The sequence below is a fragment of the Pantherophis guttatus genome, chromosome 7, assembly GCF_059756535.1.
Source record: "Pantherophis guttatus breed Tessera chromosome 7, ASM5975653v1, whole genome shotgun sequence".
NCBI classification, from domain to species: domain Eukaryota; kingdom Metazoa; phylum Chordata; class Lepidosauria; order Squamata; family Colubridae; genus Pantherophis; species Pantherophis guttatus.
The window spans coordinates 26,126,750-26,149,014 of NC_142069.1; the positions used below are offsets into that span (position 1 = coordinate 26,126,750).

The 22,265-nt window shown below is 39.4% G+C and overlaps 1 protein-coding gene across 1 annotated transcript in view; it reads right to left on the reverse strand.

Moving 5' to 3' along the window:
• Window positions 1-22,265, reverse strand: part of SYN3 (synapsin III) — a 205,045-nt gene that overhangs the window by 16,459 nt on the left and 166,321 nt on the right. Inside the window, exons 8-9 of the mRNA XM_034403830.2 lie at window positions 5,626-5,768; window positions 2,685-2,759 (exon numbers count right to left, since the gene is read on the reverse strand). Of these exons, the coding sequence (XP_034259721.1) occupies window positions 2,685-2,759; window positions 5,626-5,768 (218 nt within the window). The remainder of the gene's footprint in view (window positions 1-2,684; window positions 2,760-5,625; window positions 5,769-22,265) is intronic.

Sequence of the window (22,265 nt, forward strand, 5' to 3'; positions counted from 1 at the left end):
TAACTTAGATAGCTTACCTTGTGAATCATTAAAAGGGAGCAAAGAGTTATTTGATTGTAAAAATGCAAAGAATCTGATGGCAAATGAACGCCATTATCCAAAGCTGCATACTCGCTCACTCTGACCAAACAATGGATAGCAGAAATATTTGTGGTACTTCTTTTTTTTCTTAAATGTTCTTTTCTTTCACCCAATTTGGTGGGAGAAAAATTAGTTATATTAACTCTAAATACAAGTTATAAAAACTTTGGCTGTAGTTTCCCCCCCCCCTCATTCTGGGGGCTTTCAGAAGTTTGAAAAAACTTGAGATATTGCAGACCATGTTTCTGTTCTGAAATACCTTGGGAATGCCCTCATATGGTGGAAATCTGTCTCTAATGGAGAAATGGCTCATACTGATTTCTGACTGACATCATCCTAACAGTGTTGCCTTTGTAGTCACCACTGCACTTCTAGAGCGAGGTGACAAAGCATTAGGGAAAGGCAGAAACAATGGGGACAAAGGTGAAAATCTGAATACCTTTCTTGAAGAGAAACTCTAAAATTAGAATAAATTATCATTGGTGAGCTAATTCTTTCCCACACTGGGTTTGTGTGAGGAGAAGGGTACTAGGAATGTGCTGTTGACATTGCGGATTAACCTCATGAATCAAACAGGTTGCCCATGCTAATTCACAAGGAACTTCATGGAAATCTAGGGCTGGAGGAAAGGGACAAAGTGGCTCCTCATGAAAGAATGAACACGAAGATGTTGGAAAGACAGCACACAACTTTTTAGGGTAAGTGTAGATAGGAAATAATTCAACAGTCTCAAACAAGCTTCGAATGCAATAGTAGTTGGGCATACTAAGCCCATCCTGAATACTTCAGTGCAACCTAAAAGAAAGTCGCATGGTCATGAGGCCATCCAAGAAGTGCTGAATAGGAATCTGTTCAAATAGTTTTTTTAAAAAACAAAAGAGATGTTCAAATTGTTCCATAATCTATTCCACCACAACATTTGGGGGAGGTGGAGAACAAGAGAATGCTAACTGAATTCATTCAGCCCAAAAGAGAAAGACTCCAGCACCTCTCCACCAGTAACCAGCACCCAGATCAGCATAGATTAACTCGGGGGTGAAATCCAGCAGGTTCTGACAGGTTCTGGAGAACTGGTAGCGGAAATTTTGAACAGTTCGGAGAACTGGCAAATACCACCTCTGGCTGGCCCCAGAGTGGGGTGGGAATGGAGATTTTGCAGTATCCTTCCCTTGCCATGCACACCAAGTTACACTACACCATGCCCACCAAGCCACGCCCACCGAACGAGTAAAAAAACCAGTAAAAATTTTTTTGGATTTTACCACTGGATTAACTCCAAGGTTAACTTCAGACCAACAATCAAGTAAGCAATACCCCAATGAAGAAACTGCCAAAGAGCCATCAGTAAACAGTCCAACCAAAGATTCTTTAAGACCACCCCCAGCCACACTGACAAGCAAGACACCAGAATATAAACTGACAGCAAACAGCACTCCTTATTAGCACTGATGATGATACCTAGTTAGAGTAATGAAATGTTTACAAGAAAACAAGCAAGCTCAGAGAGCACCAAGGACCCCTCATTTCAACCCTGAGCTACAAATATTCTCCTTTATTGAATTCATTCTAGCTAGCATCAGTCCTGCCTAGGATCTGTAGGAAGCAAAACATTCAAATTGATTTATGCCAGGATTCTTTGTAGGATTTATTTAAAATTCAGCTACAGAGCTAACATTGCATCATAAGGGGTCAATAAAAGGCTGATCAATCACTTTTGCATTCATATGTGGGTTACCAAGATTTAGCTGAACACAGAGAGATTCATGTGTCTCACATATTTCATAAAGGAGTATTTAAAAGTATATTAATATAACACATTTCAAAAACTATTACACATTTCAAGTTAATTAGGATTATATATCATATTTTACAGACTTGCATTTGAACGTGTACAGAAGACATTGCCTTAGGTTGGCCTGTTGCATTCAATGTTATATACACTGTTAGGCAAGTATACACACAGAGGTCTTCTAAACCTATTTTAAGACAGTCAAGTTTAGCCTAGGACCTTCTGTGTGCAAATAGGTGCTCCGTTATTTTGCCATAATGTGTAATAAAATACACAACAGCAATGTAGTAAACTCACATAACAACCTGATTGTAGGTTGAATAGTTCTGTGCAGAAAATGTTGGTATAGGAAACCTGCCTTGACTGGAAATGGAAAAGCTCAGGCATATTCTCCTTTCAGCCTGCTTCTCACTCTGCCTTCTTGGCATGACTGTCTAGGACAGGAGTCTCCAACCTTGGCAACTTTAAGCCTGGCGGACTTCAACTCCCAGAATACCCCAGCCAGCTTTGCTGGGAGTTGAAGTCCGCCAGGCTTAAAGTTGCCAAGGTTGGAGACCTCTGATCTAGGATGAATCGGAGATATCACCCCACTGTGCTCTCTTGCTCCAGAGAAAGAAAGCAACACTAGAGTTGAGCAGTTAAATGAGGAGGAGAAGCAGAAAGCAGCAGGTGCCATGTTTTAATGTTCAAGAATGCAAATTGGGTTTCTGCACTCCTGCTGGCTGTTTGAGATAATAACTTAATGCAGTTTTAAGCCTATCCGATGAACCCCAAAGGTTGTATGTTAGTAATAGTAGCTCTTTCTATTTATTACCTCTCAGTCATGGCGATCTGTTCCAACATGGCAGAACCTGTGTTTGCTTTCCAGTTTCCAGAGATTGATGTCCTCCTGGGAAAAACAAACAAGCCATATGAGCACAATCGATGCTCCCAAACATTGTAATTCCTCTCCAAACTGAACAAAGGAGGGAAGAAATGAGGGAAGCAGGACAGACGGAGTTGGCACAAAATCCTTTCAGAGCCCTGCTGTCTTCGAAGCTTTTAACTGTTGCTGATGATTCAGTCAATGTGTAACACCATCCATAAGCTGGAAATGGCCCTCTAAATGCTGGCAACCTCCCACATAGTTACATCTTCATCCAAATCCTTGTTGGGTGTTCTTATATCAGCCTTATGAACTCTTTTGCAGGGTACGCCAGGCATTGTACAGTAGAAACGTCTGTGAAAAGGCTGTGGAATAATTAACCTTGCCCACTGTAGTGTAGAATTTAAACTGCTCATGAAGCTCTATGCCAGAAAAGCCAAGCAAAAGCTTCCCACAGAAATCAGTGAGCTTTAGAATTGGTCTTAACGAAAAGGGAGATGATAGGATAAAAAGCTAAACCAGTGGCTTTCATTGAGGTCTACTTCCTATTGTGATAGAAATACAGCTATCTCTTCTGACGGAGATTGAATGGCACTAAAAACCACCCACTGGCTTTCTCCTACTGATTCCTGAAGTGGTATTAAAGGACTCAAGTCTTTTTTTCTTGTAACTGGTTATTATTAATGCCTGTGCTTGCTGGTAGTGCCGCTGGCAGACTTGATCTTCTGAAATTACATTTAGAGTGTAGCATCCAAAAAATTGCCCAACTGCCCAACTGATCAGATACTGTAACTATAAATGCCAGCTTTCACAGGCTCTTGATGTGCATCATCAGAAGGGTACGAGAACATAGTTGTCTGCTGAAAAGTAGAACATTTTGAAACTAATATTCAGAATTTTAATTTCAGTATCAGTCACAGTACCAGCTTTGAGCACATCACTTGTTACAAATATTTTTTTCCACATGCTGGAAAAGAACTAGCTATCAAATACATTTAATGACATTTTGAATGATGCTTGGGTAAGACCAACACAATGTGGTTTAATTCTTACAGCAAAGGCTAAGCAAAATATATGGAGAAGTTCCTTCAAATAACTGACAATATACAGGAAACTGAATATTGACAGGCTAAGGAAGTGCTGATCTTTCTGGACTTTTAAAAAATCATTTCAGATCAAGAGCTGAATCTACATTACAATTTTGGCTGATGTCTCCTCCTTGTGCAGTCTTAACTTTTGTAAGTTAGCATCTCTTCTGCCCTCAGAAAAGATGGCATCACTTAAACTGAAATTTAGATCATTACATGATGTCTATATACATTTTATATCACACACAGAAATCACAATTTACTAAGATGCATGCTCTCCTGGCTTCAAGGAGAGGTTAAATACAACATTGGCAAAGAGATATATTCCTGATGATATCAGAATGGGAAGCATAATCAACAGTGGTAAAATTAGCAGCGTATATTCACAACTGAAGTTTGACTAAATTCAAGCGAAATAGTTTCCATGAATATTATATATTACATAGCAAGGCAAATGTAAATATTAGAGTACATTTTAAGGGGAAAATAATTAATTAAAGAATTGAAGTTAGAAATACATAAAAATTTGAATTGTATAAATATTGAATATCAGTCAGGATACAAATGGGAAGTTGGAAACTAAATATTTACTCAATAATGCTTTTAGCAGATTTCCTCTCCACTCTTTTTTCCCCTCTCTTTTCTCTTGGGTGATTTATCTTTAAATAATAAATAGTGGAGATATTGGCATTCAACTCAGATATTTAAAAAGAAACTTATATTTCTTTTCCTTTTTGTCAAAAACAACTCAGTACATTTTGCTTTTTATCCATTATCAACAATATACTGAGCACCAACTGCACAATTTTGCAATCTCTCTGTCCAACTACCAATTCAATGTTTGCTCTAATTTTTTCTTTTTTGTCTATTCGGTTTTTTAAAAATATTAATAAAAGATAAAAATGCATTTTTTCAAAGAAATAAAAATGTGTACCTTTTTACTTCATTTATGTCACTTAGCCACTTATGCTGATATTGGTAAATCATGTAAAATAGTTTCATTCTCCTTCCTTCCTTCCTTCCTTCCTTCCTTCCTTCCTTCCTTCCTTCCTTCCTTCCTTCCTTCCTTTCCTCTCCCTCTCTCTTTTTCTTGTACTTGTCAAATGAATTTACAAAAATTTTCTGATATGCTACTGATGACAAAATGTCTTACATTCTACTTGACAAATGTTTTTTGTAACACAATACATTTCAGAAAATATTATATTGTGAACAATTGAACAAACAATAGCATTTGGGAGTATGTTCTAAGAATGATATAATTATAACATGGATTAGTTGTGGTTAAATGGGTTGTGAATTTTGCTTTTCCTGTTATTTTTGAGTTCCTAGTCTTAATTATTAGTCACTACCCATTACAAAAGAGGCTGCAATTCTAGAGTTGCATCTCTCACATCTGGAGAACACCAAATCCACTGTTGGTTGCCTAATCCTTCTTTTAATAGACCTTCCAACATGTCTTTTTTATTCTATGTGCTGCTGAACAGCAAAGCAACCGCAACATGTGTGCATTTCTTTAACTTGTGATTCAGAATCCTGTTAAGACAATATGTTTGGCAGCTGCCTAAAGCCTCACCAGAAGGGAATGCATTATATCAAAGTTATTATTTCTCTTTTCATTTAACATACATTATTTTTCTTGGCTAGCCTTTAAAACAAGAGACGAATGCAATATTTAGAATGTAATGTGTGTTTAGAATTCTAACATTTCTTTGGTTACTACTTTTGTTTTCAATTGAAAACAAAATCTCTTCAACATAGTCTCTTCAACATAGTCACAATATTGGTAAAAAAAGACTCACATGTAAGCTTTGTAATTGTTGCCAATTTTCTGGATTCGGATGTCGTATTTGGAGTCAACAAAAGTCTCTGTCGTGACATACGTTTTGGCCATGGCTACCACACTTACAATGTCTTGGAAATCATGCTGGTTCTCAATTTTCACCTATGATTGATAAAGAGCCAAAACAGAAAAATGAAAAATAGTGCAGTCAGTCAGGGATTACTAGGAATTACTGTCATTTTGCTGGGTGAAATGCCCTGGGGAGGGAATGCATTTAAAAAAACCTGAGGGATAGGAGTTGTAAGACATTTCTGTGCACAATGCTCAGTCCTTTCAGAGAAACAGAATCTTAGCCTTGACCATTCCTCAATTCCTCCAAAGCAATTTGAAATAAACATATTAATTATCCTCATTCCTATCAATCTGAGAATGCTAAAAGCACATAGAGGGGCAGAATAGGAAGACAAATGGCAACTCAATTATTGTAATACATGTTTGCTATTTTTCCATGATTGTGATTTGTTCTAGATACCACCCCATATCAAAGCTGCTGCAAGTTTTGAAGCAATGCCCCTCTTCCAATCCCTGTCATCATTCCACAGAAAAAGGAAATGAAATACATTATTGTTTGCTCTTTCATGTTTTAAAACATATACTCTGTGCATTTTCCTGTTTGCAAAATATATAAATCAATCTGATGCTTGTAATGGTGTGAAGCTGCCTATCAAGCCACCATTCCTCCTCTACTAGAGATCACCTTAAAATGGAAGGATAGCACAGAATGTCCTTAGTACATTCTAAAACAATTGCACAATGTTTATGTTGCAAAACAGGAACTGCACTTCTATGCTGCCACCAACTTGATTGCACTGGTTGATTTTGATTTTGCAACCAAAATCAATTCTCCCACCTCCATTCCAAAAGGAAAGGGGAAAAAGAAAAGACAGAGAAACAAAATGGCTTCTTGTCAATTTCACCCTTTTATGTAAAAATATGGACTTGCTAAGAGGGCTGAAACTCAGAAAGGAGGAGGAAAGATAAGGCAAGAGATCCTTCCAGCAGAAAAATACCCATAGCCTCTCCAAAATCTCCCTGTTGAAAATTGCATCGTCATCACTGTTTTGATTAAAACATAGCTAGACCAGAAATAGGCTTAGACTAAACTCAGCTAAAATGGGATCACAAGAAATCCAGAGTTGCTTTTGAATTGGCATAAAGACCTTCATGGAAATATCTTTCGCAGGCAGGAATTAATACAGCAGAGGTGGGTGGGGGATACTAATTTGAATCTCTGTTGTGGAACTGAACATCTACCCTCCAACCTGGAAATGTTATGGGTTGATTCTCACTTAAATCCAGTTCAATTTGAGGCTCTGATCCCACTAGTATTAGAAGTACAATATAAACTATGGAATTTAGAACAGATATTGTCATAGGATTCCATACATATTATGTTAGGGAATGGCTATTGCCTAATTGGTTGGGTTGGCAATATATATAAACCATATATATGGTTTTGACTGTTTGCAGTCAAAATGTAATGTATAGCTTTAAGACTGTAATGCTGTATTGCATCATACTGTATTCTGATTGGCTACCAATGTATTTAAGAGGAAGCTTGAATCATGGCTTATTTTTCTTATTACATTATTATTGCTACCTCTGCTCCTCTCTGCCTGTTCTCTCTGCATGATCACTGCTTGGTCACTGCTACTTGTTTTCTACTGTTTTACTGATTGTTTTACTGCTGTACTTGTTCCTGTTTGCAACTCCAAAAAGAACTGTTTTATTGCATATGACTACAACAACTGCTAAGAAGACTTTGTTCTTGGAATATCCCTGGATTGACAATTTAACTATCTTTCTCTGGGTATGACCTGGATTGTTTATTGGACTTTGCTTTACTTTTTCCTAAAAGTAAAAGAATATCACAACTCAGTATGTCTGTATTAACAGTGCTTATTCACAATCACTTTCAGTCATTTCTCATGTGCACAATCTTGCTACTCAAGGGTTACTCTGCGCATATTCCTTAACACATATTGCACGAGGTTCAATAAATGTCTCAAAGATTGCCTCTGTCATGCGAGACACAAGAGATCTTGGTGGCCCAAAGTACATTTGGCCAGCTGTGCCCAACTGTCAGATGCAACCTTTCCTGGCTGGGTTTTATAGAAAGTCAACGCCCACCCACCCTCCTAGAGAATGAAATATTTTGGGGAATATTAAAAAGGCAGGATAGAATATTTCCCCTAAAGGACGGATGAAAAAAAAAATCTTAAGGGAGGCAGAAACCAGCACCAGTCTCCCTGCCCCAAGCAGAAACTGAAGGGACAGCTTTTAGAAATGCAGATTTGGTAATCTATTCAGAAAAACTGGACCAGACAGAATAAGCAATTAGGTTGACAAGATTAACTCAGACAAACACCTAGGATTTGCATTCCCCCTTCTGCCTATAGAGCCCGCCCCATAGGAATCTGACAACAGCAATTAGAATATTAAAGGACATGTTCTTGCACAGAAACAGGAAGCTCAAATGCAAAGCCCAAATAAAGTATAAAAACCCTTCCACTCTCAACTCCATTTTGTCAGCTGTCCCAGAACTGCATGCTGTATGTGTGTTGGTTCTGTTCACCAATAAACAGAATCTTTCTTTCCAATCAGCCTCCATTTTATTCCCAGTTTAGAACTGGATCTGGATTTTTCTTCCAACAGTCTCAATAGCACGAAGTCTGACAACTACTGCAGTATGCCTTGCAGTTGGCTGGAAGCTGCAACTGGTGCAGAATGCAGCTGCTTCAAACATCCTAAAGGAACTACCTATATGCTACAGGTCAGGTTTCAGAGTTTTCATCATAATTTTTATGGTCTTAAATGGTTTAAGACCCTGATGTCTGAGAAATATATGTTCCAGTAATATGTATCTAAAGCGGGAAGAAAGCTCTCTTAAAAACCCTGTGCCTGGGAGATATGCATGATGTAAGAATGTGGGAGAGGGTTTACTGTTCTGTCTCTCCCCCTCCCTCTTTCTTTGTCTAAGTTTTTAAATGCCCTTCCCTAATATTGCACAATATCGTTTGGGGTTGGGTTTTTTTGGTGTAATTTGAGTATTTTCCTTTTTACCCTTGCACTAAAGCCTTAACATAGCCCAACCAGACTCTACTATTCCTTCTGAAATCTGTATTATGATTCCTTTTGGTCGAGGCTTTTAAAAGTGTTATTTATATGTATTGCATGTTACTGGGTTAATTTATGTATATCACCTTTTCTGAGATTCATAAAGATACAGAAATTTTAAAAAATGAAGTTATCTCAATTTTGCCTGGCGTTTTTTAACATTACAATCCATATCATCCTCAAGCTGGAGATAATAACTGTATTCATTCATATCATCTGGAAAGTACAAAATGAAGTTCTGTCTGACTTTGTTTGGTTTTGTATGTGGTTGAAAAGACACCAGTGTGGGTATGTGGTAGCAGTTTGCAGATTTAGGTAAATATGAGATGCAGCCTGCAAAAATCAGGATAACTGCTAGATAGCATTAAAGAGTAAATGTTGGAATGGGATGAGGGGAGTAAAAGTTAGGGGGTTTTATTGCTTCGGTGCCATTTAATGATTGCCTGACATTTGCAGTGCCAGATCTAGTAGCTCTATGTTTAGGACCAGAAAGGCTTATTGGATCTTATCCGGATTGCTTCTTTACCAAGCATTGTTTGCTTGTCCCTGTCTTTACAGGGAAGGGTGCTCTTTGAGAACTGCATGACAAAGAGAAATGAACAAACATTTTTCTGGCATGGAGTGGACCCATGTTGCTTCTGCCTGTTTGTGCAGCTGCTGGAGATATAGAATGTCTATGTGGAAAAGAAAGCAACTCTGCTGCCATTTTTAACTTTTACCACTGTAAATATATTATGGAATTGTAGAAATATATACTTTAGATGCTGCTAACACCCCCCTCCCCAATCAGTGACAAACTGCCTATAATTTTAACATAGTGTGTGATATGGTGTGCTATTAACTTTCTATATTATAAAACTGGAAGCTCTTCTATCATTAAACTTAAACATGTAAATAAAATAATCACATTTCTCTTCTTGATTAAACAAATATGTCTCCAGTTCTTTCTTTTTTTTTTGTTTCTCAGTGTTTTAGACTGTGATCTTGTTGGAGCCAACTTACCAACTTGTATTGTGCAATAAGGAGTACTTACTGAATGTTTAAAAACAAAAATAGAAAAGCATGGTAAGCTGCATTTGGATAGACAAAATTGATACCTTAGTGCAACTAAGCTTGACGCTATGAAGCTTCTTGCTGCATCTAACTTTATTTAAAAAATATTTACAGTAAATTTAAAAGCAAAGTGCTGGGGTTTCACTTTGCATTCATACAAAATAAAAGAGGACTTCATATGGAAATGGACTAACCTGCCCCAAAAAGACAGAGCTGAAATGGCAGAATATCTAGCGGTCACAAGGACCAACAGTTAGTCTTTTAGTAAATATGGTATCTTATGACCACTTGGATTCAAGCTGGAAACTTCTTGGGTTAGGATAAGGGTGTCAACCTCGCGTCCTGGGTCCAATGCGTTACGCACTAGTTTAGCAAAGGGGGGGAAAGTTGCGATACATCACATGATGACAACGTGACACTGCGAGTTTGACACGCCTGGGCTAGGAAGTTAAGCAGGATTGGTCAAATATGTGGGCGAAGGACCACAAAAAAAAAAAAAAAAAAACCTCAAGAAAACTGCCTATGTGATCAACAGAAGCTGTACTTAACTAGATGGCATCATTATTTTTTATGCCAGTTACACAATTTGAATTCTAAAGTTATTGTTGGAATACTGCAGCCCATTTAATAAGTTGATACATGACTTTAAAGAGGCAGTTTGCTGTTGACATCATCTGAGGGCGGAGAAGTCATCTAGAGGCTCTAGGAAACATTCGTTGGAGAACAACTTTATTTGTGTCAAAACTTTTGATTCAATTTTCTTTCTTCTGGAATACTGATCCCCTTGTTCCCCCTTTAAGTTCACTTATTATTGGTAGTCCAAATAAGTATGGAATATTTATTTATGAAATAAATAAAAATGGAAAAGAGTGGAATGCTTGACTGTAGTTTGATTCCTACAGATTCGTGCAGAGGCAAATGTATAGTCTAAATTTATTAATATAAAATCATTTGACATTCTGAATGGTTTTTTTCCCCCCTGTGATTGTTAAAGCAGGGTGACAATATATTTTGTTATCAGTCAAGGATGTAACCCATTAATCCTGAAACTGGTGGCCTCCAACTGTGTTGGGATTTTAACTTCCAGAATTCTAAATGCTGGCATGTATCATGGAAGTCTGAATTCCTCTGGAAATCATCAGATTGAGAAAGGAAGATAAAATCTGAAGCCCATTTATCTATCTACAGTAATATAGAGTTAAAAAAAAAAAAACTTGCTGCATTTACACATAGCTTTCTTGGCAAGCCAAAAACAGTTGGAAACAGGGTAATCACATCTCAGGAATTCTTTAATTTGGATTACTGCACTCAGAAGGAAGTTGACTTGGGTTTCCTGGCCAAAATGACCCTTCCCAATGCATGGTTTTTTTTAGGAAAGACGGAAGTTATTACATAGCCTAGAAGCTCCTTGATTACTCTTTCCAGTAATTTTCTTTGCTATTTGGAAGTATTACATCACAATGATTGGAATTTAGCTAATCTAATCCTCTGAAACTTCCAGTAAGGGCAGACTCTCATGGTTTCCCTTTCTTTGGAAAGATACCCTGTTTCCCCAAAAATAAGACCAAACCGGAAAATAAACCCTAGCATGATTTTTCAGGATACTCGTAATATAAGCCCTACCCCAAAATAAGCCTCAGTTAAGATTGTCAGCAGACGAAGGCGTTTAGTACAGTATTTCCCCCAAAATAAGACCTAACTGGAAAATAAGCCGTAATGTGTCTTTTGGAGCAAAAATTAATATAAGATCTGGTCTTATTTTGGGGGAAATACGGTAGGAGCCATGGTGATGCAGTGGTTAGAATGCAGAATTGCAGGCTAATTCTGCTGCCTGCCATCAGCTTGATCCTGACCGACTCAAGGTTGACTCAGCTTCCCATCCTTCCAAGATTGGTAAAATGAGGACCTAGATTGTTGAGGGCAATATGCTGATTTTGTAAAGAGGGCTGTAAAGCATTATGAAGCGGTATATAAGTAAGTGGTATTGGTATTGGTATTTGACCCGACTGCAATGTTATAACCAAGGAATAAGCATGTTGCTTCTAAATACTATGTGAACACAGTCGTGTCTCACACAATGACCAAATAAGAAGAGTGTGTGAAAGAACAGAACCCTTATATTCTCTGGATTACAGATTTTTTAGGATTGAAGTGTGTGTGTGTGTATGTGTGTGTGTGTGTGTGTGTGTGTGTGTTTTCAAGTCTATGCTTGAGAATAGGAGTGATTGCGTATTGTTAAAATTTGATCCTCCAACTTTATTAATGTGTGGCATTTTTGCCAAATAAAAGTGACAGTATTAAGTACTGTCAGGGGTGCTATCTAATAATCCAGGAGGCTGGGATTAAAAGGATTGCACATTTCATATCCAGAAAATGTTAAAATATTATGTTGTCTCTATTTGAATATTTCTTTGAACCCTTTCCTATATTTTTGAGCCAAATGACCCCAAGAGTTCAAACAAACAAACAAGCAAAGGAAATGGATGGTCTCACTATGCCTTTTGTAACTTCCCGTATCTGTGTTGTTGTTTTTTTCTGCAGATATCAGCATCCAAATAAAAGCATTCTGTGCTGATCTGCTGAGGTCCAAATAGATACAAGCATAATTGTATCTGATCCTTGTCTGCTGAGGGTCAGTTATGTTTGCGTGAAATCAGTTTGTGTACAGTATGTTTTTTCCTTTATACAACCTCACGTAAAAGAAGTAACTGCAGAGAAATGTTGCGGATTTGAGGAAAATATACATATTGTACTTCTTACATCTCACATCTTGAATAAGTTAGAGTTCAGGAATGCCATTGGGGTACTTTGCACCACAACTTTGGATGTACCTAGAAGCCCTCAGCATTTTATTATTATACAGGTAGTCCTCAACGTACGACCACAACTGAGCCCAAAATTTATGTCATTAAGTGAGAAATTTGTTAAGTGAATTTTGCCCCATTTTACTTTTTACTTTACTTTACTTTTATTTGATTTGTATACCGCCCTACTCCCGAAGGACTCAGGGCGGTGAACAGCCAAAAATAAAATACATACATACAAAATTTTAAAAAGCAGAAATAAAATCGAATTAAATAGTTTGGCCCAGACAGATTAAAACCCCAGTCAATTTAAAACAGATTTAAACTTTGAGGATTAAAAAATATTAAACATATTAAAATATTAAAACATAAAATAATATTAAAATATTATTTAAAATTATTTTAAAAAGAGGGAGAAAGTTAGGCCAGGCCCGCCTGGTGAAATAAAAAGGTCTTTAGAGCGCGGCGGAAGGTGCGCAGATCCGGGATCCTCCATATCTCCAGGGGGAGCTCGTTCCAGATAGTAGGTGCCCCCACAGAGAAGGCTCTCCCCCTGGGGGCCGCCAGTCAACATTGTTTGGCCGACGGCACCCGGAGGAGCCCCTCTCTATGAGAGCGTACCGGCCAGTGGGAGGCTATTGGTGGTAGTAGGCAGTCCCGCAAGTACCCAGGTCCTGAGCCATGGAGTGCTTTAAAGGTGGTGACCAAAACCTTGAAGCGCACCCGGTAGACCACTGGGAGCCAGTGCAGCTCGTGCAGGAGGGGTGTTACATGGGAGCGCCATGTTGCTCCCATTACCACCTGTGCGGCCGCACTCTGCGCTAGTTGGAGCCTCTGGGTGCTCCTCAAGGGGAGCCCCATGTAGAGAGCGTTACAATAGTCCAGGCGGGAGGTGACGAGGGCATGAGTGACCGAAACCACGGATGATCTCGCCCAGCGGCTTCACATAAATGTTGAACAGGAGGGGTGAGAGGACCGACCCTTGTGGCACCACACATATGAGGGGCCTCGGGGTCGACCTCTGCCCCACTGTCAACACAGACTGCGACTGGTCAGAGAGAAAGGAGGAGAACCACTGCAACACAGTGCCTCCCACCCGTAACTCTTCCAACCGGTGCAGCATGATACCATGGTCGATGGTATCAAAAGCCGCTGAGAGATCTAACACGACCAGGACAGAGGAGCACCCCCTGTCCCTAGCCCTCCAGAGATCATCTACCAACGCGACCAATGCCGTTTCCGTGCTGTACCCAGGCCTGAAGCCCAACTGGAACGGATCCAGATACGTCGCTTCATCCAGGTGCTGGAGGAGCTGTTGCGCAGCCACACTCTCAACAACCTTCGCCACAAAGCGAAGGTTGGAGACCGGATGATAGTTTACCAACATTGCCGGGTCCAGGGAGGGCTTCTTGAGGAGAGGCCTCACCACCGCCTCTTTCAAGGCGGCGGGAAAGTCACCCTCACCCAACGAAGCATTTATAATCCCCTGGAGCCAGCCTCATGTCACTTCCTGGGAAGCCAGCACTAACCAGGAAGGACACGGGTCCAATAAACAAGTGGTCGCGTTCAGTCTGCCCAGAATCCTGTCCACGTCCTCAGGGGTCACAGGATCAAACTCATCCCAGATAACATTCTCAAGACCTGCCCCAGTCCCTCCCCCTGAGACTACCCAGCCGGAGTCCAGATCGTCCCGAATCTGAGTGATTTTGTCATACAGATACTGAGCAAAATCCTCGGCTTTACCCTCCAAGGGGTCCTCCCACGCTTTTACAACTTTTCTTGCCAAATTTGTTAAATGAATCACTGCAGTTGTTAAATTAGTAACCCGGTTGTTAAGTGAATCTGGTTTCCCCATTGACTTTGCTTGTCAGAAGGTCGCACAAGGGGATAACATGATCCCGGGACACTGCAACTGTCATAAATATGAACCAGTTGCCAAGCATCTGAATTTTGATCATGCGACCCTAGGGCAGTGATGGCTAGCCTTTTCCGAACCGAGTGCCCAAAGCGCTCATGGTCCCAAAATGCAATATGTGTGTGGCCCCTCTGCCCACGCCCTGGCCCATTCATGTGCACGTGGCCCCCCGCATGTGTGTGCAGCCCCCTGCACATGCACATACAGCCCCCTGCCCCGCGCATGCATGCACACCCAACCCTCATGTGCCCCGCCCCCCCATGCATGCGCGACAGAGACCTGATAACCAGCTGGCTGGTGGGAGGTGCGCGCACATGCGCGGCAGAGCAGAAGTGGGGCAACAGCTCACGTGCTCACAGAGAGGGCGCTGTGTGCCACCTGTGACACACACGCCATAGGTTTGCCATCATGGTCCTAGGGGATGCTGCAACAGTTGTAAGTTTGAAAAACGGTCATAAGTCACTTTTTTCAGTGCCATTGTAACTTCGAACGGTCACTGAACGAACTGTTGTAAGTCGAGGACTACCTGTATATACCCATTTAAATCCTCACTCAGTTCATAGATTGCTTGCCTTCTAATTAACAGGCAAGGCAAGGCTGAATCCAGACAGCTTGGTAGATCTGTGGCTAAAGGAGCCAAAGCTGACTGTTGCACACAATGTGCCTTATGCCACACACACAGGTGTGCTCTGCACTGCTGACTCTACCTCCATAACATGCTTCAGAATAAGGAATAGACTAGACTAGACTAGACTAGACTAGACTAACTAGACTAGACTAGACCAGACTAGACTAGAACAGAGCCGGAAGGGACCTTGGAGGTCTTCTAGTCCAGCCCCCTGCTCAAGCAGGAGAACCTATACCATTCAACTGCTGATGAACAGTGCATGAATGATGGGACATCTTTGTGCTGAAGTGAAGAGCTTGGATAGAAGTGCCCATATTTCAGAGTTGGGAAAGGAAAATTCCCAATTTTGGGAAAATTCCCAAAAAGTAGAGGCCAAAAGCTCACTTTAAAACTGAGTATTAAAAAAAAAAAATACTGAGTACTGAAAAAAATCAAGGCAGAAGACAATGAAAGATCAGCCCTATCTGTGGCTCAGGAAATTAAGTTCATATGTTGCTCATGGCTTTATTTCCTAGGTCACCAGCAATGTTTTCCCCTTCAATTCCATTAACTTTTTTTTGGAGGGGGGAAACTTAATTAGGTTATAAATGAAAAGCGAAAGTATCTAGACTACAGATGTATACTTTGGCTCCTTTCAAATAGGAGGAAATGGAAATTTAAAGAGTGGGTTTGCTTCCATGGAACACACGCTACAGTTTCTCCCCCCCCACCCCCATCTCGTAAGTCTTAGGTTACATGTTCAGTTTGGGTGCTCCTAATTTGGTGTTTAATAAACACATTTCTGAACTTTGTGTTACACACTGTATTTTGGGTTGGAACCACTACAGCTGAAATTATAAAACTGATTTCAAATTTGATAGATCTTTTTCCTTTCTCTGAATATAAGCAGCTCTATATTAAGATAGATCTTTAGTGAGTTTTGTAGATAAGAGGTAGCAAATCTTCAGTAAACTAAGCAAAGACCATCATCCATAAAAGGCAAAGTGTGGTTTGGCAAAAAGGAAGCAGCTTTTGGCCAGTGATCAGACTCACATATTAGTAAAGATGTATGGAATTTTTATTTATTTAATTTGCAAAAAGGGAAATCTGTAGAACTCAGACTGTAGGTTCTAGTATTCTAGGAATCTTTAGCTTGACATAACAGAATAACAGAGTTGGAAAGGACTTTGGAGGTCTTTTCTGGAGCATATTTTGATTTGCATTACTATGAAGTCGGGTGGGTTCTAAAATTTTTTACTACCGGTTTTGTGGGCGTGGCTTATTTTGTGGGCATGGCTTGATGGTCATGTGACAGTTATTTAGGATTTAGCAGAGGTACTGGTCTACCAGGCTTTTAACTGCTTGCAGAGCTGTACTGATCTACCCATTTATTTTTGCAGGCACCGATCTACTCATGTATTTTTGCAGGCACTGGTCTACCCATTTATTTTTGCAGGCACCGGTCTACTCATTTGTTTTCTTTTAACACTGATCAGCTGTAGGGCGGCCCTTTGAAGCCCTGCGGCAAGAGTTTAAACAGTTTTTTCCCCTCTAGCCATCAGCTGGGACTCAGGAGGCAGCAATAGATTGGGGGTGGGGCCAAATAAAAGGTAAGAATAATGCGGGGGGTGGGGGGGGCAGGGGGCGGGGGGGCCAGAACCGGTTCGGTGATGTCATATCGTTACTGCTACCAGCTCGGTGGAACCGGGCGGAACCGGGCAGAACCCACCATTGTATGAAGTTCTTTTCAAGAATAGAGATTTCATATACACAGACATACACATATGCACATAGCTAAAAAGGGTGGAAAGCCTAAATATCGCTTAACATTTTTCTTGAAAGAACATAACCATTAGCTCAGTGTGATATGCGTTCTACTAATTTCTCATTTCAACTTCCCAAGGGCTTCCATTTAGAAACCAAAGACTTAATTATTTTGCAAAGAAGTCTTGCCAAGAAACAAACTATAAATCTTCTTACACAAAGAATTTTAAAACTCAATTACAATGCTTCAGTTATTTCCATCTACAAGAGGTTTATTCTGAACAATCCATATTACTAATAATTTCCAGATACTGACATTGTGACACAATGTCTTTATATTCAGAAAAAGATTTAATAATTGAGCTCATTATTTGAGAAGCCTGTAATTTACAGCAATGAGTGCAGCTGCTAAAATGAATCAGAATTTGTGTGAATGGGACGCTTAACCTGTGTTACATCTGAACTTATTTGTCCTCCTTTAAAGAAAATATTTGCCTGTTGTCAGCTAAAGACTTTTACTCTTTTCCTTTTGAAGACAGTTTTTCGTACTTCAGAATCACTTATTTCTAGCCTTGGAAAAAGCATGATGATGAAAAAGCTTTCTCCTCTAAAAGACTTGATGTTTAAACAAGACATTAATGGTCCTTCTTATTTTTGGTTACATGGAAAAAAACAAACAACCCAAATCCCCAAAGCATGAAAATACTCCACCCTAAATAATGCAAATAGTAGCTACAAACAACTAAGTGTTGGTTCATGAATTGCCTTAAATAGGTACTTTAAAAAAAAGAGAAGAAATATGACTAACAGGGTTCTGAAGGAATCTCTTTATTTGATCTAATTTTAAAGGCCTAAAACCAAAGTTAAGGTTACAAAAATACACATTACCCATAAATAGGAAATGTACTTTCCCTTCACTATAAAACTGGCACAACAGTGTTCCATGATCTGGTCAAAGAGAGGTGAAGATCTATTTGAAGGAGTCTCTATTTCCCAACTCTATATGATACAGTTGGGAACCAAGTTACCATATAACTGGCATGTATTTTCACAATGAGTGTTTTAAGTTTCATATAGATATGGAGAAATTTGGGGACCTATCCTGTCTCCTCATTTGGTCAGTAATAGATCTAGAGAACAACTTTGCTAGTTTTCACAAACTCCTAAAAAGGAGCTTTTTCAGAGTGCTTTGAGTTGTTGCATCTTTTATTTTCTTGCAATTCTGGTATTGTCTTTTAGTTTTGTTATGGAGTTTTGTTTATACAGTATTACATTATTTTCTATGTGAGACGCTAAAAGTATTTTTTTATTGTGGCAGCAGTAAAATAGGGTTAATAATAGGATTCAGGCAGATGTCATGATCCAGGAATCAGATGATGACTGAGGCGAAGAAGCTACTTCAGCAGGACCTGTGGAATGTCGGCCTCAGGAGATGCAAAGTGAAAAATCCTCTTATGCTACCTGTCCCTGAGCAATAGGGACAATCAGATGATGATGTAAGGCCTCCCAGCCCCTGTATCCAGCAAATAAAGGGGTGAACAGAGTTGTGACATTCTATCAGGCTCCTTGCCAAGCAAGGGAACAAATCTCTTGATTAAGAGACAGCTGGCTACAGCCTGATTTAAGATGCAGCCATGACCCATGATTCCTTGTTGGAAACAACCATCTGATCTTTGAGTCTTGCATGATGTTTGTGTCTGTATGACAACCTTGAGATGGCAACTTAGAAACTTACCTGAATGAAATTTATTTATTTATTTATTTATTTATTTATTTATTTATTTATTTATTTAATAAAATTTGTATGCCGCCCTATCTCCAAAGACTCAGGGCGGCTCACAACGACAGTCGACCAAGTGACTGTTAAAAACAACGAAGTTTCTTTCAGAGACTCTGTTTTAGCTTGTGGTCCTTGTCTGCTGGTATATTTTGGCCTTAACTAAATTGCTAGCAAATGAGTATATAATTGGAATTTGAATCAGGATACCTGGAAGATTTTAATGGCAGGTTATATAACCTGGCTAGTATTACATAAATATGGAGTGGGACAAGTTAAAATTCAACAGATTCATTCTTAACAACATGTAGCTTTTGTTATTAATGTAGCCTTTTCTGTTTATACCTTTTGAGATTTCTTGATTTACATATCATTAATGTAATTCAGTTCATTAATATAATTCAGGTTGCAAAGGTGGCTGGTTGAAGAATTCTGATGCTGGTGTGAAATAAAAATGCTCCAATTACATGACATAATTTATGTTATGAGTTGGAGGGTTGGTCACATTATGTCACCAACAATCCTTTTGTTGTATTTTATTTCATGGAAAAGGGCAAAGAGAGAGAGAATAGGGACAAAGATAACTGTGACAAATAACAACAAATATATAATTGGGAAAATATGTTTTGGGGAATGAGAAAGTAACCCTGCAAGCTACATTATGAGAAATATTTAGTCCCATGCTTTGTATCCCTTCTTAAAATATTTTTCTTAGAAAAAAATATTTGCCAGCTCAGTAATTCTTGTCCATAGTTCTATAAATTGAACAATCAGTTTGGGTGTTCTCTGACAGTAGGTACTAGAGGACTTTTCATTGTGTGGGTAGTTTGTTTCCAGTTTCTGATGTCCAGAGCAGAAAAAGTATATACACATCTTCCAACAAAATGAATATCCATGCAACTTTATCAAAAAGTACCTGACCATTCAACTCACTACTGCACAATCAACACAAGCTATGAAAAGACTAATACTGCCATACACCAAAAACATCTCAAACAACCTAAAGACTATTATAATCAGCATCACCGTAGTCAGGGGTGGGCTGCTGGGGGTTCGCAGGGATTCGGGAAAACCTCTAGCTAAGATTCTGTGCAGTTCGGAGAACCCCCAAATCCCACTCCTGGATGGCCCCGCCCGACCACCCCTCCCCTCCCCTCCCAAGAGTCCCCATGCGGCCCGTTTTGGATGTAGGAAGTGCAGGGCACGCAGGGAGGCTTGGGAGGTTGAAAAGTGGGCCTACTGGAAGTTTGGGAAGGCCAGAAATGGGCCCATTTCTGGCCTCCTGAGGGCCTCCGGAGGCTGTTTTCACCCTCCTGGCTCAAGAAAAGCCTCCAGAGCCTGGGGAGGGCAAAAATGCCCCCTCCCCCATGGTGCAGGAGGCCGACAAGGCGATGCCCACCATGGCCACGCCCACCCAGCAACCGGGCAGAGAACCCCTTGCTAAAATTTTTGAAGCCCAACCCTGACCATAGTACACAAACAAACTCAAGCCCTCCAAAATATTTTAAGTAAATTTGGACCAATTTGGACAAATAATCAAGCAGTAAACAATAACCTAATCAAGGAAATACTAAGGAGAAAAGAACACCCCTAGTAACACTGACAGGACAAGCTACAATATATAAACAGAGCAAATTCCACTCCTTTCTAGCACTGAAAAGTACTTAGTCTGGTAAGGAAATGTTTGCAAGAAAACAACCAAATTCAGAGAGCACTATGGACTCTACAAGCTTTGTTTGCCAGGGAGAGAAAATAAGGCAGAGAGCTGAATTTGCTTCCTACAAGAAATCCAATAGTAATATGATTCTCCTAAAAATCTGATGGGGAAAAGTGCTAATGCTGTAAACCTTCATCTTATTTCAATCTTTCTCACTCTGTCTCTGTAAATAAACTTTATACCACAGAAATGTCGAAAAGCTCAATGAATCCTTTCAGAAAATAAGCCTGGGTGAGCATGGGTATACTGAAAATCTTACCATTAAAAGGTGAACTATATAAACATAACTATCTGAAGTTACTGAACATTTACTTCTGACAATTTTGATCATACAACCAAAGTAGTGAAGAAAAACTTCTGCTGAGTCACTGAAGTTGAGAGAATTGTGTGGGTATGGATGGCTTTATGTACTCCATAGGCACCTGCCTCCCGTATGATTTCACATTGGCCAGATTAGTTTATATAAAATCAAAGTCAAAGACCAGCAAGTTATTTTCAGTGCACATTTCTGGATTGAGTATAGATAAATTGCAAGATTAGATCCAGGAAAGGCAGTTATCTTAAATTACTTTACATGGGATTACTGTAGAGGCTTTTGCATGGGTGAAGATAATAAATGGAGTTGCCAAGGATTGAATTGACCTCTTAAAATGTGGCATCTAATTAAAAGGAAGCATCATAATTACTGGCTTCCTTTTAATATAAAATAAAACAGAATACATCAGAACGGCAATATATTTTTGGCTTCTAGAATTCCAAGGTTTGCACAGCAGGAAATCTTGGCTATGACAGCCAAACACAGGAATTTATCTGATTTCTAATTTGCTCTGAACTCCTGATCTGTTGCCAGGTAGATTTGAAGTTCCTTCCTGCTGGTTCAATCCATAGCTGGCATTAGATAAAGTAAATACGCATTGCATTAACAAATCATCTCTCCCTCTCTCTGCCCTTCAGTCAAAAAATTACCATAGAAGGTGATATTATAGAAGAAATTTTGAACTAGATTGAAGAGCACTTGGACAATTTCATGCTCAAAACCAATATATAAATCCTAGAAGATGGAATTGCTTAAACAATCAATTGATGTGGTGAAATTTAGCTGTAAAATTTGGACAATGCAGAAGTTAAAAGTTGTATAGTTGAAAGCATGAAATGGCAAATGCTTAACATAGCATAAGGTAACAAAATATATATATATAGGACTGTCAAAAGACTAGAGTACATAACATAGCTAAATAGATTGCCTCATGGAAATGGAACGGGCTGGCCATATCACTTGATGAGCATATCAATGCTGGAAAACAATAATCCTTGATTACATATGAACTGACCTTAAGAAACCTAGTAAATGTCCAAAGAAATACTGGGAAGTTGATATAATTTAATTTGAAAGTATTGTGAAGAAGCTGAAAAGCAGAAGAAGAGGCCTTTATTCTGAAGTGGATTGATTTGGGCTGATAATAAATCATGTATATGCATATCCATATGTGTGTGCTTTCATGGGGTGTGATGGTTCAGTGGTTAAAAACACTGGGCTTGTCGGCTGGAAAGCTGGCAGTCTGGGTTTGACACCCAAGCACTGCATGATGGGGTGAGCTCCTGTACTTGCCCCAGCTCCTGCCCACCTAGCAGTTTGAAAGCATACAAATGCGAGTAGATAAATAGGTATCACTTCAGTGGGAAGGTAACAGCATTCTGTGCGCCTTGGCATATAGTCATGCTGGTCCCATGACCACAGAAATGTCTTTGGACAATGCTGGATTGCAGAGTGATGATGTTTTCTTTTTAGAAATCCTTTGTCTGGACTAATTTGCCTAATTTGTGGATTTTTCCAATCCATAATTG